The sequence below is a fragment of the Gymnodraco acuticeps genome, unplaced genomic scaffold (genome assembly GCF_902827175.1).
Source record: "Gymnodraco acuticeps unplaced genomic scaffold, fGymAcu1.1, whole genome shotgun sequence".
Lineage (NCBI taxonomy): Eukaryota > Metazoa > Chordata > Actinopteri > Perciformes > Bathydraconidae > Gymnodraco > Gymnodraco acuticeps.
Genome location: NW_022990567.1, coordinates 612899 through 630684, shown reverse-complemented (window position 1 = coordinate 630684; position 17786 = coordinate 612899). Strand labels below are relative to the sequence as shown.

Genomic DNA, 17786 nt, shown 5'->3' with positions numbered 1-17786 from the left:
CTGTGTCTTTACGATCATAAACAATGTGTTGGATGTGGAGCTAGGATAAGTAATAAGGGAGCTAGGAGTGATTTCGGTGCAGTAATAGGTTAGCATTTTTCGCTCGGGGCTAATTCAGAGTCTCACTGTTAGCATTGTGTTTGGTTGTGATGGTTCCCAAATTACCCAGTGGTGAGTCCGCCTGGACTTTATTTTTCTAAACCTCTCTAAAAAGGTCAAACGTCACTTGTTTTGCATCAATCTTGATACAGGGTACTTATTATATGTTATATTTTGGATTCCTAAAGCTTTTAGTCTATAGTCTACTCAGAATCAGACATGATAACGAAACTAAGTTGTACTATCGGCGGAAGCAGCTGTGAGCGATAAGCGAAGGTTTGTTTGTTTGGCCACTGTGACGTCACGCGACGCCATCTTGCGGAGGAGTGGCTGAGAAAATAAATCGTCGGACTTGGTGTTGGGGGTTGAACAAAATAAATATTGCGCATTGCCAGACACCTATTATCTCCGATTTTAATACTGCAATATCTTAGATAGTGTTGTAGCTATATGATTTCGATTTTACTGGCAATTATAAAAAAAACCTTTGCATTTGATCTTTAAGGGCAGCCGACACAAACGAATGCCGTGTTTCCATGAGCGTCAAATCCCGCCGCAGATGGGAATACATTGAAATCAGTTGAAAGCTATTTGCGTCCCTTTATGAAGCTGAAGGAGCCTAGGAGCGTCACAACTGAACGCCACGGGACCCTGACCAAACGTCGCTCCTGGACGATTATGGAGTGAGAGTGTGTTGACTGCACAGCGCTGCAGCATGTCTGTGAGCGAGAGAGAGAGATGCAGCGTGTCTGTGAGGCCCCGCCCCCGCACACAGATGAGAGAGAGAGATATCTTTTAAAATATATCGAAAGTTAGAAACGGAGATGGTTAGATAAAATGTGCAAGATAACGTTTATGTAGCATTTCTTTATTGTCGAAATGATGACATTTATAACGGGATAACATCAAAGTGAATGGCCTGCTGCTGCTGAATGCATGGGGCAAGTGACTGGAAAAAGTTAAAAAAGTTATTACATCGTTTCAGATAATAATAATAATAATAATAATAATAATAATAATAATAATAATAATAATAAATAATAATAATAATGATGATTCATTCTATTTAGGGGCGCCTTTCAAACCACCCAAGGACACCTTATAATTCATAACTTATTCTAAGGAAAGGTTTTAAGACAGTACAAAGAATGCAGTCCGGGTGATGTTTTTTATGTGGGTGCAGATGAGAGAGCTGTCCAGAATGACACCAAGATGTTGTAAAATACGTGTCTCCTGTACACCAAAACATACCCATCTGTTATGGAAAAAGAAAGTATTCCAAAAGTATTCTGAAAGTAATCTGCCACCGCGGTACCGGCGGGGATTGTTGTTAGCTTCTGATGCGCAGAAGAAAAATCTGGCCCACCCTATTTTTTACAGGCCCACCCTAAAGTACATTTCTGCCTACGCAAAACGCGCTAGCTGCCAGAGCATGTGAGAAAGCGAGAAGCATGGCTGCAAGTGGGAGTGCAACTGCCGCTGCGCCTCGGCTTGTTGACAAAAAAGACGCCAGAAGCGAAATTTGGAAGTATTTTAGCTATATCTCTGACAGTGAGGGCAAGCCTACGGACACCACGAGAACTGTCTGTAAGAAATGTATTAATTTTATTTAATACGAATTCTTGTCATTTATTTTATTTATTGTTTTCATTGTTTAAAAGTTTGTGTTAGGGTTCTGGTGTGAAATAAAGCACAATAATTACATTTAAGACTGTTTCCCTTTTTTTAAGAAAAATATCGAAAAATAATCGGAATCGCAATTCTTGACTTGGTATCGAAACCAAAATGTTGGTATCGTGACAACACTAGCTACTCCCTACAGTTAAACCTGATATTTAGTAGGTCTGTTAAGTATTGAATGCTGATAATTCTGACGTAATTTGGCCGGTCAAAGTTGTTTGGGCTCGGATAAAATCGCTCCGTTACTTTTGTCCCGTGTTACTTTCGTCCCGGCTCTACCTACGTGTGTATGTGTGGTGTCAGGTGTCAGTATGAGAGGATGACAACGCCTCTAATTTTGATGTGGCCCAAGAGCCAATCACAATATTACCTGCGATGCAGTGAACCAATCACCTTTGAGGGGGGGAAAACCTATCGTTGATTAAACACTATCCAGTGTTTCCCCTACCATTGTCTTGGAGGGGCGCTGCGCCCCGCCAACGGAGCCCCGCGCCCCCCCTGAAATTCAAGGTGTTTAAAAAAATATATATAATTTTTTTTAAATATATATATAGCACCAAATTGCAAATAATCTATAACTACTGTCACTTTTCACATTGAACATGTGCTCTTTTATTAAATAAACTAAACGCTTTCATTTTAAGTTGTGAGTTTAGTGTTTTTGACCCTAAGAAACACTGATGCATTAATCAATAACAATAATCCACAGCTCCTCTCTCTATTCCAGAGGATTTAAAAAATATATATCCCAATGCCACAAAAATGCATCAGTGACGTGGTTGAAATCTTGTCTCCAGAAAACAAAAAAACTGAAACAAGCGGTATCAGTGACTGTGTGTTTGATGTGGCTCTTTGCAGTAACATAGAAAACATGTGGCTCTTAACCTCTGACTGGTTGGCCACCCCTGCACAAAGCAATAGTCACAAGAATCTCAGCCAAGATTTTTGCTTTAAAACAAAAAAAAACCATAAAGCTTAAAAAGATGGGGAACAATGAGCAAATAACCCCCAAAACAAGATTATTTCTAATCATCCATCCACCTCCTTTTCTGAAAATCATATACTGATCCTAGAAAAACATAAAACAGGTACAGTATATTGGCCATTTAAGGAGTTGTCTGGCTTGTCAGGGCAAGTTCTGCTGTGATGGCTTTAGATTAGGGTATTTGGGCATCCATCCAAACAGCATGACTTTGTCAATGATGATTATTTGAAGAAAAGATACATATGAAATATACAATAAAATAAATACATCTTGTCAGCGCTGGGCATGGGCATGCTCTCTCTCTAATAGCAAAGTGACGTATGGTAGAAGGAGGGAAGCATCTGAAAAATGTTATAAACCAGTGAGAACACACAGTACAGTTTGCCCACTTGGCGACAGTTGATGATGGAGATGTCTCTTATTGGTCTGATACTGTCTATAGCTTTGTGTGAGCTGAAGTCAGTTCTTGTTTTGAATAGTTTTTGGGATGGTGTGAAACAAGCGGCTGGGCTTACAGGGGATAGGACTGCTGCTGTGCTTAGCACTAATGCTTCATCTGTGACATGTAAGCTACAAGGTACCACTCGTCAAACTGCATTCTCTCTGGATGGTGACTATGTCATTGGGGGTGTTTTCTCCTTTCACTATTACATGCACACAGTAAAGCATAACTACACCACCATGCCAGAGCCACTAAGCTGCGCAGGGAGGTTAGTACAGGGAGATTTTGGCTAGAATGTGGGCATATACAGTATATTGATGTGTATATTGTGAATTTGTGTTGCAATATACTGTAAAAATAATAATCATTTATTTACATTACGTTTTTTACATAATGTGGATTTATTTTTTCTATTTCATAAAAGGCAATAGTTTAACTGATGTATACTTAACCATTTGTTGAATGGAGAAATGTGAAACTTATGATTTATTGGACCATTGAATCAATTCATCAAAGTTATTGTGAATATTGGATATATAATCAAGTGTTTGGGTTTTTGACAGATGATATTCCCATAAAGCCTACAGAGATGCTATTAGTTATTATCCAGACCATATCTTTGAATTGCAGTCATCTTGTAGTCTATCAAGTATTATTTTAAAATCTTAAAGTTTTAACTTTAACACCGATGTCTGTGTGCAGCATCCACCCCCGTGGACTGCGCTTCTCACGTGCAATGGTCTTCGCCATCGAGCAGATTAACAACAGCACGGAGCTGCTTCCGGGGATCAAGCTTGGTTATGAGATTTACGACTCATGTTCCTCGGTGTCCGTGGCGGTGCATGTTGCATTTCAGCTTTCAGGGGGACTGGACCCGGTGTTTAACACCGGCGACAAATGCTCAAAGTCTGGTATGGTGATGGCCGTTGTTGGTGCGTCTGCATCCACGCCTACCATCAGTATGTCGCGCATCATCGGGCCCTTCAACATACCTCAAGTAAATATTAAGAATTTATTGCAAACTGTGTTTGAGTCCATTACTTGTTTTGCCTCTGTCCCGTTAAATAACTGTTGTTTTCTTTAGGTGAGCCACTTTGCCACGTGTGCATGCCTGTCTGATAAGCAGCAGTACCCGAGTTTCTTCAGAACAATCCCGAGTGATAAATTCCAGGCTGACGCGCTGGCCAAGCTGGTAAAAAACTTTGGCTGGACTTGGATAGGTGCTGTCCGGTCGGATTCTGACTATGGCAACAATGGCATGGCCTCTTTCCTGCATGCAGCACGTAAAGAGGGGATCTGTGTGGAATACTCCAAGTCTTTCTCTCGGACCCACCCACGTAGCCGGATCCAGAGAGTAGTTGACGTTATCCGCAGGTTTCTATATCACTGATTCTCCTTTAGTTCCCTGTGTTGAAACTGACCTTCTGCAGAGAAAACCAAAACAAGTTCTTTGAGTGATGGAACATGTTTTTATTACAACAGGAAATGTGGCAATATATCTGTTTATCATCTCTCATGTTTTGTTTTTCTTCATACTTATGAAAATATTGTTATAAAAGACAATATTAGTCTTATATTTTATAACTAATTTTTTTATATTTAATTGAACGTCCCTCCAGGTCAACGGCTAAGGTTGTTGTGGCATTTACTTCCACTGGAGATATGAAGATTTTGCTGGAGGAGCTGTCACGCAAGCCTTCTCCACCTCGCCAGTGGATAGGTAGTGAGGCCTGGGTGACCGACCCAGACTTGCTGAGGTTCAGCTTCTGTGCTGGAGCCATCGGATTTGGCATTGAAAAATCTGTCATCCCAGGTCTGAGGGACTTCTTGCTGGATCTCTCTCCGTCTAAATTGGCCGACTCCCCATTGCTTACCATGTTCTGGGAGGAAGCATTCAACTGCAGGCTGGTAAAAAGTGAGAAAGTTGTGCCAATTTTAAACATATATGATACTCACGGTAGTGTCTTGATTGTGTTAGTTTTTTTTAATATTCTGTCTAAGTGTAGCTCCCTGAATTGATCAGCCTGTTAAAAACCAAACCCCAGATTTTGACTGAAAGGAAAATCTAATATTTGTAATGAAATACATGAGGCGGACATAAGGTGCATCTCGGTGAATTGTGATGTTCAAGTCATGTTTATTAACAATGCTGTCTAATATATTGTAAATAACATGTACATTATTCTACTTAGGCTATTATGCAGTGATTCTAGACTGTTTATTTGTTTAGATGAAAGCTATTTATTCCTCAATGCACAACAATTTAGGGAAAGTCTCCCTTAAAAAATGGTCATAAAATTAAAAAAATCACGCTCTAGAATATGTTTATCCAAAACATATAGTGCAGAGTCAAAATATATGTAAAACATATATATATATAAATTGTGGAATATATTTGTTGACAGGTTACAGTCATTGTAAAATAAAGAAGTTGAACTTTAAAAAGGAATGTAGTAAATGTATGTTTTATGAGAAGTAATATATACACGGTATTACATTACATGTTACTTGTTAGACGCTTTTATCCAAAGCGACTTACATACGGTATGTGTACATACATAATGTAGGTGAGTTAAAGTACAAGTATTTAAATGTAGAGGGACAGTATCAAAGTCCTGACTTCAAGAGTTCAGCAGTCTTATTGTGTGTTGAATCAAGCTGTGTAGGCCTGTTAGTGTGTTACCGTCTACTAGACAGCAGAGGGCAGAATGTTTATTTCTAGTGTGATAAGGGTCTCTGATTATCCTGTACTGCTGGTTCTAGAGTCCATCATGCATCATTATAACAGGGCAAGTCAGTATTAAATAAAAGGAATACATATTTTTTCTTATACAATAAGTATTTGTCTGATGACTGATTTGTGTAAATATGAGCTGCTAAAATAATCTAATAACGTAAAAAACAGATAGACATGTCCGCAAAACAGTGATTTGAAATGTGATGTAAATCCTGCAATGCTTGTTTGGCAGGTTGAATAACACAATACACACATAAGTATGAATTAATGTAATCATCATGGCTAAAAACTCCTCCCTCTGTCTCTGTGTTTTTAGGTGAAGCCACAGACAGGACTGTGTGTGATGGAACTGAAGATATAAAGACGCTCCAGAGCTCATACACTGACACATCTGAACTTCGAATCACTAATATGGTGTACAAGGCTGTCTATGCAATAGCGCATGCCATTCATAACGCAGTGTGTCAGAAAACTGATTCTACTACACAGTGTGATAAGTTCAATAAGCTAGAGGCCAAAGAGGTCAGTAAAAAAAATGATGTTCTTTTTAAACTGCACGTCTATGTTATCAAATGAATGCTCTTTTAACTTTTAAATTATTTATTTTATCCCCTTCACTGTCTTCCTTTACTTCATCCCTAGGTTCTTAATCAGTTGAAAAAAGTTAATTTTTCCCAAAATGATTATGATGTGTCATTTGATGCCAACGGGGATCCTGTGGCTAAATATGAGCTGGTAAACTGGCAAAGAAATGAGAGTGGCAGCATTGACTTGGTGACTGTGGGGCATTACGATTCATCACTGCCGGTGGGCCAGGAGTTCCTTATCAACAGGAACCTCACCTGGGTGGAGGGTGGCACACAGGTGAGGAGCCCCAAAGCAATAATTTAACATGCTACATTTTCATATCATCTCAAAGGGTATGATGTCTCATACCTCGGTACCTCATTATCCTCTTAAGCCCCACGGACCGCCGAAGGGGCCAAAATCACAACATCTGCAAGCAAAAGTGTCTGAGGGCTTCTTAAGATTTAATAAACTATGAATGTTTCATATCTGTGTAACGGGAAGAAACTCAGCTAACTGACTTCTTTTATTTTTTTTATTTTTTTTATAAAGCTAACGCTGAGCCTCTGAATTAGCCACGGGCAAACAAATATTAAGGCTGTTAGCACAGAACTCCAGCTATACCGATCTATATAATTATTGGATCTGCACAAACAAGCTTGGATAACATCCTGAGATTCCACAGATTATAGAAATATAAGGATCATCACTGAGTGATCAGAACTCGTGACAGGGGAATCAAATAGACAACACACGAGTAGCTTTAGGTAGCAAAACACGGAGATATGCTCACCTTAGCTGTTATTCTGATCAAAAGTCGTGTTCAATGGCATTAAAACGAGAAAAAACGCGGCTGGAGTTTAATCCACAGGTTATAGCAGTGTTTCTCAGACTTTTTCATAGCAAGGACCACTTAACCAATAAAAAAACACTCGCGGACCACCTAACTCCACAAATATCAAAAAACACATCGTTTTTATAGAACAGATTATAAATCGCCTGAAAATGGTACAAACAAGTGGAAACATGTGTGATGAAGGTATTGCACTGGGCTATATCATGCAATTAAAAGTGAAACTTAACCTTGCTCCATTGCGGAGATATTCCCGCGAGAGTGCGGAAAACTTAAATTGATTAATTAATTTCAAATGTGAAATGTTACCAATATACTCACGGACCACTAGGGGGCGCTCACGGCCCACCAGTGGTCCGGGGACCACACTTTGAGAAGCACTGGGTTATAGCAATGTGTCTGTCACTTTGAAAAAATTATTGATAATCCATAATTCCATTTTTATGCAACAATCGGAGAAGAAAAATTAGCTGCTAATGGTATCCACCAGAGGCTTGCGCAGCTTCCGGTTTTTCTACGCGTCACTATCACTCCTTATTTGGTAACCTGTGTGTGTATGTGGAACTTTCCCTCGATTCCATTGGGTCTGACGGTTAGAGAGATGTCAATCATCAAAATCGACCAAGGGGGGCCAGAGATATGGAAAATCCACCCAAATGACCCCATAAATGGTTTTATTTAGCTAAATCTCTCTAAAAAGGTCAAATGTCACTTGTTTTGCATCAATCTTGATACAGGGTACTTATTATATGTTGTACTTTGGATTCCTAAAGCCTTTAGTATACTAACTCATCATCCAAGGGTAGTTTTCACTATAAGTAAAACATAATTTTCGGACGGACACTATAATTTACAGTTTTTTACTATGTTCAATCTGAATTTTCTTTAAAATAAAAAACATCTATATTGATTCTGACTTTTCTACATCCAACTCACAGGTTTATCATTACTTTGAGAAAAAATATTATTAATTTTCCCCTTTTAGAAGTGTAGTTATGGTCATTGGTTCTGGAAATGTCATTTTCGAGCCTGAGACCTGAAAAACAGGCTTGGGGCCTAACAGGTTAGAATTCGAATGTTACGAATAATGAGAGAGTATTTTTAACATGACATTTACGTTTTATTGTTTAAAATACATGTTTACCTAATTGTTTTTTTTTTAACTAAAGACAAATGTAAAAGACACAAAGAAAAACATTGTGAAGAAAAAAACATGAATCTATCCTTTTACAATGTTAGCTTCAGAGCACACCTGTCTACATGTGAGTTAATTTATGTGACAGGTGCCTGTGTCAGTGTGCACTGACAGCTGTCCTTCAGGAACTCGTAAAGTGCTTCAGAAAGGAAAACCCATCTGCTGTTATGACTGTACACCGTGTCCCGAGGGAGAGATTAGCAATGCTACAGGTATTTGTTTTTCTAATGTATGTTTACAACATAACATATACATTCCAACTGCTTAAAGCTCTTTTCTTTTTTTCAGATTCCTTTGATTGTTTCCCTTGCCCCAAGGAATTCTGGCCTAATGCAGAGAGAGATACATGTATTCCCAAACCTGTAGAGTTTCTTTCCTTCAACGAGCCCCTTGGAATCGTCTTGGCTGCTTTTTCAATCGGTGGTGCCTGTCTCACCATTATAACAGCGGGTGTGTTCTATCGTCACAGGAGCTCACCAATTGTCAGGGCCAACAACTCTGAGCTGAGCTTCTTGCTGCTCTTCTCCCTGACTCTATGTTTCTTATGTTCATTAACGTTCATTGGAGCACCCTCGGAATGGTCCTGCATGCTGCGCCACACAGCGTTTGGGATCACATTCGTCCTCTGCATGTCTTGTGTTCTTGGAAAAACTATAGTAGTTCTGACGGCCTTCAAAGCTACATTACCAGGTAGTAATTTGATGAAATGGTTTGGGCCTTCACAGCAAAGATTGACTGTAGTGTCTTTCACGTTTATTCAAGTTTTGATATGTACTATTTGGTTACTTCTTAGTCCCCCCTTTCCAATGAAAAACCTCACGACATACAAGGAGAGAATCATCCTTGAGTGTGCATTAGGATCAGCTTTGGGGTTCTGGGCTGTACTTGGGTATATAGGCTTACTGGCTGTCTTTTGCTTTGTGTTAGCTGTCCTAGCTCGGAAACTGCCTAATAACTTTAATGAAGCCAAGCTTATCACATTCAGCATGTTGATATTCTGTGCAGTCTGGATCACATTTATCCCAGCATATGTCAGCTCTCCTGGGAAATATACTGTGGCTGTGGAGATATTTGCCATTCTGGCCTCCAGTTTTGGACTAATTACGTGTATATTCGCTCCAAAATTTGTTATTATTTTATTTAAGCCAGAGAAAAACACCAAGAAACATTTAATGAGCAGGGGTTTGTAAAAAATATAGATGGCTTTAGAAAGCCTATATACTGTGCACATTCAAATATGCTTTCCTTGTTGATTTAAATATTCAGATTGGAGTTTCTTTTATGCTCAATATTTTACTAATTGTAATGTCATTCTGTGAATTTAATAATAATACCCTATTTTACAATACATTTTGATCAATTACTGAAAATATCAAATAAAGTGAATAAATAAAGTCAACATTCAGACCGTGTGTGGTACTTGATTAACATTTCCAAAAAAATATGAAATACTGCATAATCATAAGAAAAGCTGGCTGAATTGCTATAACATTATTGCCAAAGAGGAAAATACAACATCCCATAGTCCACAAATCCTTCAACAAGTTCTTAAAATGTGTTTTGAATATTCTTATTATTATATTTAAAATATAACAATTTTCATAGATTGCATCTTTTGGGCCACATAAGCATACGCACCATTATAAAATACACATTAGCTTTACAATATGATGTAGCCACCCGTAGGTGGTAGGTATGGGTGTCACAATTCTTATGTCATGTCACGGTTTTAGTTTTGTGTGTCTGGTCATGGGTTTTGTTTTGCTGTTCATTCCTCCCTGTCATTAGTTTCCCTGGTTTGTCTGATTGTGTTCACCTGTTGCCCTTGTGTTTCTCCTTCCCGGCCCGGCTGTTTCTCGTCTCGTGATTACCCCTCCCTGTATTTAGTGTTGTCTCTTCCTGTGTTCGGTGTTGGTTCATTGTTTGTCTTTCATGTCTCCCTTCATGTTGGTCACAGTCACCTTTTGTTTGGATGCTACCTCGTGCTACAGTACCTGTTCATGGATTCGTGTTTTTCAGCTTTTGTAAATAAAGCTTGCCTTTTTTTTCATTTTGAAACCCGCTTCCCTCCTCAATCTGCATTGGGGTCCTATTTTTCCCCAACCCTGACACTGGGTTTGTTTGGTCTAAAATACATCTGATATTTCTGAATCATCTGAGTCTTAAAAGGCAACAATTAAAATAAAATGCAATTGTTCAAATGGAATTTCATTAAGTACATTTTGTATCATCCTTTAATGTATATTCTCAAAAGTAACTTGGAATTGTTCCAGTCTTAGTAATAGACACTTAAAAACCTTTTAATACTATTGTTTGAAATGAATTTAATAATGAATCACATTATTAGTCAATATCCAAACACATTTCACACGAGCCGTCTGTAGTCTTCACCTATGCAATTGTTTTTTGTTGTGATTGATTAAACCAAATATGTATTGGCCTTTATGGGGTCAGTATGTAGACTACAATTTGTCCTTGCCGGAGGTCCTGCCTGGCTGCTTATTTGTTCCATATTTAGCCTGGTTTTTCCAGTTGTTTTGAATGTTCCCAAAAGTGTGATGGGAAGCAAATAACTATATTAAGAGAGAGGTGTGTTGAATTAAGAAGAGACTGTAACAGTGTAACAAAGGAGTTTGGGAATACTTAGATCAAGTGAGAGGTGTTGCATCTATCTTACCTCAGTGTGTGAAACTGGCGGACAGTGAGCCTTTGGCCCTGCAGTCGGGAGGGGGGATGTTGTGAATGGAGGGCTGTTCCCTCTGCATTTTGTGGCTCCTAAGCAGCAGAACAGCTACCACGGCAAACCCCAGCTCACACCTAGTGGGTAAATTTGAGGATACTGATGATATCTTATACAAGCCCCTGTTGATGCTTTTGGTTACAAATCAGACTCTAAAAACAATTATTTGTCCTTGTTCAGGCCTGTTTTAGGTAAAACAACCTCTGCAGCTTATGAAAACTATAAAGGTGCTGCTGAAAAGCCTTCACTGGTTCAGAGGATCTGCACAGCACAACAAACAGTGTTGTTCTGAAACCACTTAGCAATAGTCACAAGAATCTCAGCCAAGATTTTTGCTTTAAAAAAACAAAACCATAAAGCTTAAAGAGATAGGGAACAATGAGCAAATAACCCCAAAACAAGATTATTTCTAATCATCCACCCACCTCCTTTTCTGAGAATCATATACTGAATCTAGAAAAACGTTGCATGCTTAAACCCTCTACCGCTGTTCAGTTTTCTGTAGCCTTCAAAAATGTTGTGGATGACAGAGCATATCCTATTACTGGTGATATAGAGGGGTTACTTTCTTTCTTCAACTCCTCTTGTCAAGACATCCTTGATACTATTGCTCCACGAAAAGCTGTTCGCCCTAAAGTTAAGTCTGAACCATAGTTAAATGAGTCCACTCGTACTGCCAGACAGGAGTGCAGAAGGGCTGAACGCAAATGGAAAAAAGACAGGCTGCATGTGCCTTATGATATTTTAAAGGGCTCCTGGTGTAGATATCAGAAAGTTGTTAAAGCGGAAAAAACGCAGTATTTTTCAGATGTTATACGTAATAGCTGTCATAAACCCTGTGTTCTTTTTAGCACTATAAACTGTATACTAAATGTCCCACAATCCATCAATTTAGTAACCTCCACTGAAACCTGTGAGGCGCTTCTATATTTTTTTATTGACAAGGCCATCAGAGCAATCATCTCACTTCCTTCCCATGATCCATCTGTCATGGACACTTGCTCAGCTGTTATGGATCAGTTTGAGCTTGTGTCACTTCCTGCTCTAATGGAAATTGTTGCTCAATTGAAACCCTCGGGTTCTCCAAGCGATGTTGTCCTTGTGCGATTTTTTTAAGAAATCTGGGACATTGTTGGACTTAACGTTCTTAATATAATCAACAGCAGCCTGACTACAGGAATAGTACCAAAGTGCCTAAAACATGCTGTGGTCCAGCCTTTGATAAACAAAAAACCCTGGACACCTCTGTTTTTGACCATTTTCGACCTACTGTATCTCTGAACTTCCTTTTATGTCCAAATGTTTTGAAAAAGTGGTACTGAAGCAGTTGCAGTCTTTCTTAAATGTGCATGGCATTCTTGAGGTATATTCCAGTCTGGGTTTAAACCATAGACTGTATATATAAATGGACGTAGGGTCCGTGACGTCACCCATAGGATTCTGCAGAGTTGCCGTGAAGCCCTTAGTAGGCGGAGTCGGCCACTAACGGCTCAACAGTGACGTCAGAGTTCAACTCCCGCCTGTTCCAGCCTGCTCCAAATAAGGGCAAAGAGGCGGAGCCGAGGCGGGACCTGCTGCCACCGAGCTGGAAGTTCCAGAGCTAGCTGAAGCTACCAAGCTAAGCTAACATGCTCCCCATCTGCACGCTGCCGTCACATTTTACGTTTCTAAGGTAAGCGGACATGAAACTATACAGCAAAACTATAAATCATAATCTAAGTTATTGAGCTTTTAGCATAATACTTCAGAATCTTAAAACCCCTTAACGTTTGTATGCAATTGTACTAAATTCAACACTGGAATCAAGCAAATATTAATATGTTTGCATGACATTAGTTATTTATATTTTGATATCACTTAACTATACGTTTAATACATTTAAGTCAAGCTAAGGTACATGTGATGGTAGCTAGTTAGCGCTCTTACCTTTGAGGCCTCCTCCAAACAGCATAATAACCAGACTGTATCATTAAAACTAAGTACCAGTTATAGATCCTTGACTTTAGACAAACAATTCAAAAGACAAAATGTATTTAAAGACCAATCTTTATTTGAATGTGCCTTTTAACCTGAGATATTAGTTATACAGTAATAGTATTGACAATCTAAAAAAACTGAGAAACTCAACAGTCAACTTTATGTTTCTTATTGTCTAAAGCATTTTTTATTTTCATTTTCCCAATCTCATATTCAGTGTGGACGGATTGAGACAGCATGGTGTCCAGAGAGCTGCAGAGACTTCAGGGAGAAACCTCCGTGTGATGGACGTCCTGTCTGTTGGTTTGGAGAGGACTGAGGGTCTTTCCTCTGCGAGGAGGACCAGGGCTGATGAAGGAGCCCATGCTGGGCAAAGCTGATACCAACTGCACAGGCCTAGTCGGTCACTTTATTTGACTAAATGTGTTTACTTATACATTTAATAGGTTTACACCTTCTGTCCATATGTGCTTTATATTTAAAACATTTGATTAACTTTTGGTTCACATTTCAATAAATTGTATTTGTATTTGCACTCCTTTTGTCCATTATTCTTACTGAAAATGTTAGATTACACATTCACATCTGACTGAAGATTGGCCCCATTTATTTGTGACGTTGCAAAACAAGGTACATGTTGTGAAGCTCATAAAGTGAGGCAAATATAAATAATCAGCTGATGGAGTGTAGATGTGGAAATAGCTGCATTCGATCAGCTGACTGTTTTTACAATAAAAGTAGTTTCTTAGTGAATGTCCTGTACTGGTCTTAAAATCTCATAACATCAGCTTTTAATGTTCCTCTTGGATGTTCTTCTTGACCCTCAGAGAAGGAGAAAATGTCCTGTCTTTCAGGCATGTCCTTTCCTAACAAAAATGACAGGAAACATAAAACATTATTGCAGAACAAGTGTTTTATTTATGAAAGCGGTGTGTTTGTGTGTTTAGGGGCTGTAGATATGATTATTTTGTAATTGTAATGTTTTTTTTTATTTCAACAATGAGCTACAAAGACAATCAGATTATGAATGAACAGTATGAAGTTCATCAACATTGAAATATATGTTATTATCAAAATAATATTTAACTGTTATCAAAACGTAGTGCAACTGTAGAAGCTTGCTCTGTTGTCTCACTGAAAGAATAACTTTTACCACGTTTTTTACAGACAATATTGAGAGATAAATAGTAGCAGTTCTCACTGTGTTAAATATCTTTGCCTTCAATACATTAATTTAGAAAAATGACAAAGTCATATTGCTTGTTATCATCTAAATGTAACTTTTTGCATGGAAAAAACCCTCAACTTCACTGATGTGTAGGTGATCTAGTATTTAGTATTGTTTAATGGAATGTATATCAGTGTATTAAAGTCAATACTTCATATATTTAAACCAATATCTTTCTTGATTCTTTGTACAGTATGAACAAAGAGTCTTTGTACCTGTGCTGAAGTTCACTGCTGTGAGGAGTCCAGTTCTGTCTCTCACTCTCTGGTCCAGCCTGTCTGCATCACCTGGACACCTTAAACAAACAGATATATATATATATATATATATATATATATATATATATATATGTATGTAAAGTACCATGTGTACAAACAATATAACTGATTCTCTTCTGTTGAACATGTTGGATTGTGTATTGTCCGAGTCAGGGGCCTTTTTATTTTACTGTAACTTTGGAAGTTGTGTTACCAATGCTTACTGTTTATTTGATACCCATTTGGTAATGCAATTAATAAAAACAACAAGGTTTGGGTTCGTTCTTCAGATGACTGTGACGTTAACGTGTAAGCTCAATAATGCTCCAGCTCAACCAACCATATTGTAATATCTAAGTAATCATCTTGAAATATGACATTAATAATTGTAATATACACACATCTTATTGTGAGGTTGATTTCACATACACTACTTCGACATTAGCTTGTCTACATACTTGAGCATAGCCAAATTAAATTAACCTTAGATGCATACAGTTCTACCTACATAATAAAATATCTCTAAGTTACAAGGATGTAACCTTATTTTATCAATCTCAAACAGAAGCCGTTTGTTCAACAGTATTATCCCACTTAACACTTGTCTATTTCGTTTTAACCTTTATATATACAGTCTATGATTTTAACTTGGAGGCTACGATTACAATCGTTAGCACCGATGTAGCTACCACTAGCTTACATGCTAACCCAAGCCTTACCATTCATTACGTAGCTGATTAAAATCATTAATACATAAATAAAGCACTAGAATTTCACTTACCGCAAAACCGCATTCATGCACCGTCTGTTTTAACCGCAGAGCGAGTCACAATAGTCCGATATATAAGCATGAAGAACAAACAACCACGGCCGGCTACAAGTTATGTTTCCTGGATGAGCTGAGCAGGCAGAGTCCCTATAGCTAGCTTCACGGAGCAGCTAGCAGAGAGACAAGAAGCTAACAGCGGCAGGCACTTGACAGAGCCGTCACTCAATGTGACCACGCCCTAATTTATGCACAAACTTTAAGACCTAATATAAATAAAAGGGTCGCGTTAGAAAACAATTCACTCACAGATCCATAATCATGAAGGTGGAATCTAACTATATCGATAATAAAATGTATGGAGCCAGGGGTAGAAACATGTTTTTTTCTGCTGTAAAGTTGGGCATTTTAACATGGGGGTCTATGGAAATTGCTCCTTTCTGCAGCCATCGCCTATCGGCCAATATATGAACTGCAGTGTGTGCCGTATTGGCTTCCCGGCTCTATCCCACAGTTTGCCGCTTGGTTTAAACCCCTACACAGCACTGAATCTGCTCTTTTAAAAGTTTTTAATGACCAGCTACTGTTGTCATCCCAGGTCTGAGGGACTTCTTGCTGGATCTCTTTCCCTCTAAAGTGGCTGAATCCCCATTGCTTACCATGTTCTGGGAGGAAGCTTTCAACTGCAGGCTGGTAAAAAGTGAGAAAGTTGTGCCAATTTTAAACAAATATGACACTCACGGTAGTGTCTTGATTGTGTTCGTTTTTTTAATTTTCTGTCAAAGTGAAGCTCCCTGAATTTATCAGCCTGTTAAAGACCAAACCCCAGATTTGGACTGAAAGGGAAATCTAATATTTTTAATGAAATACATGAGGCGGACATAAGGTGCATCTCGGTGAATGATCTCACAATGTGATGTTCAGGTCATGTGTATTAGCAATGCTGTCTAATATATTGTAAACAACATACATGTACATTATTACATTATTCTACTTAGGCTATTATGCAGTGATTCTAGACTGTATATTTGTTTAGATGAAAGCTATTTATTCCTCAATGCACAACAATTTAGGGAAAGTCTCACTTCAGAAATAGTCATAAAATAAATGCGAAAAAAATAAAATCACGCTCTAGAATATGGTTATCCAAAACATATAGTGCAGAGTTAAAATATATGTAAAAAATATATATATATAAATTGTGGAATATATTTGTTGACAGGTTACAGTCATTGTAAAATAAAGAAGATGAACTTTAAAAAGGAACATAGTAAATGTATGCTTTATGAGAAGTAATATATACACGGTATTACATTACATTACATGTTACTTGTTAGACGCTTTTATCCAAAGCGACTTACATACGGTATATGTACATACATAATGTAGGTGAGTTAAAGTACAAGTATTTAAATGTAGAGGGACAGTATCAAAGTCCTGACTTCAAGAGTTCAGCAGTCTTATTGCGTATTGAATCAAGCTGTGTAGGCCTGTTAGTGTGTTACCGTCTACCAGACAGCAGAGGGCAGAATGTTTATTTCTAGTGTGATAAGGGTTTCTGATGATCCTGTACTGCTGGTTCTAGTGTCCATCATGCATCATTATAACAGGGCAAGTCAGTATTAAATAAAATGAATACATATTTTGCCTCATACAATAAGTATTTGTCTGATGACAAATTTGTGTAAATATGAGCTGCTAAAATAAACTAATAATGTAAAAAACAGATAGACATGTCCGCAAAACAGTGATTTGAAATGTGATGTAAATTCTGCAATGCTTGTTTGGCAGGTTAAATAACACAATACACACATAAGTATGAATGAATGTAATCATCATGGCTAAAAACACCTCCCTCTGTCTCTGTGTTTTTAGGTGAAGCCAGAAACAGGAGTGTGTGTGTTGGAACTGAAGATATAAAGACGCTCCAGAGCTCATACACTGACATATCTGAACTTCGAATCACTAATATGGTGTACAAGGCTGTCTATGCAATAGCGCATGCCATTCATAACGCAGTGTGTCAGAAAACAGATTCTACTACAGTGTGATAAGTTCACTAAGCTAGAGGCCAAAGAGATCAATAAAAATAATGATGTTCTTTTAAGCTGCACGTCTATGTTATCAAATGAATGCTCTTAACTTTTAAATTATTTATTTTATCCCCTTCACTGTCTTCCTTTACTTCATCGCTAGGTTCTTAATCAGTTGAAAAAAGTTAATTTTTCCCAAAATGGTTATGATGTGTCATTTGATGCCA

The 17786-nt window shown here is 38.1% G+C and overlaps 1 protein-coding gene across 1 annotated transcript; it reads left to right on the top strand.

The window, feature by feature from the left end:
- Nucleotides 1-3295: 3295 nt before the first annotated feature.
- LOC117553784 (extracellular calcium-sensing receptor-like) lies at nt 3296-9748 on the top strand. Its single transcript, XM_034227854.1, has 8 exons — nt 3296-3474; nt 3909-4203; nt 4291-4580; nt 4826-5121; nt 6260-6465; nt 6586-6807; nt 8647-8770; nt 8847-9748. Exons 1-8 carry the CDS (start codon nt 3416-3418, stop codon nt 9746-9748), a joined length of 2394 nt encoding a protein of 797 aa, XP_034083745.1. The 5' UTR covers nt 3296-3415.
- Nucleotides 9749-17786: the final 8038 nt, after the last annotated feature.

Excerpts from the sequence above, each read along its gene's own strand:
- LOC117553784 (XM_034227854.1), top strand. The coding sequence starts at position 3,416 with ATGCACACAGTAAAGCATAACTACACCACCATGCCAGAGCCACTAAGC. Across the intron at positions 3,475-3,908 it reads CCACTAAGCTGCGCAGGGAG|CATCCACCCCCGTGGACTGC; the intron begins GTTAGTACAGGG and ends GTCTGTGTGCAG. Across the intron at positions 8,771-8,846 it reads AGAGATTAGCAATGCTACAG|ATTCCTTTGATTGTTTCCCT; the intron begins GTATTTGTTTTT and ends TCTTTTTTTCAG.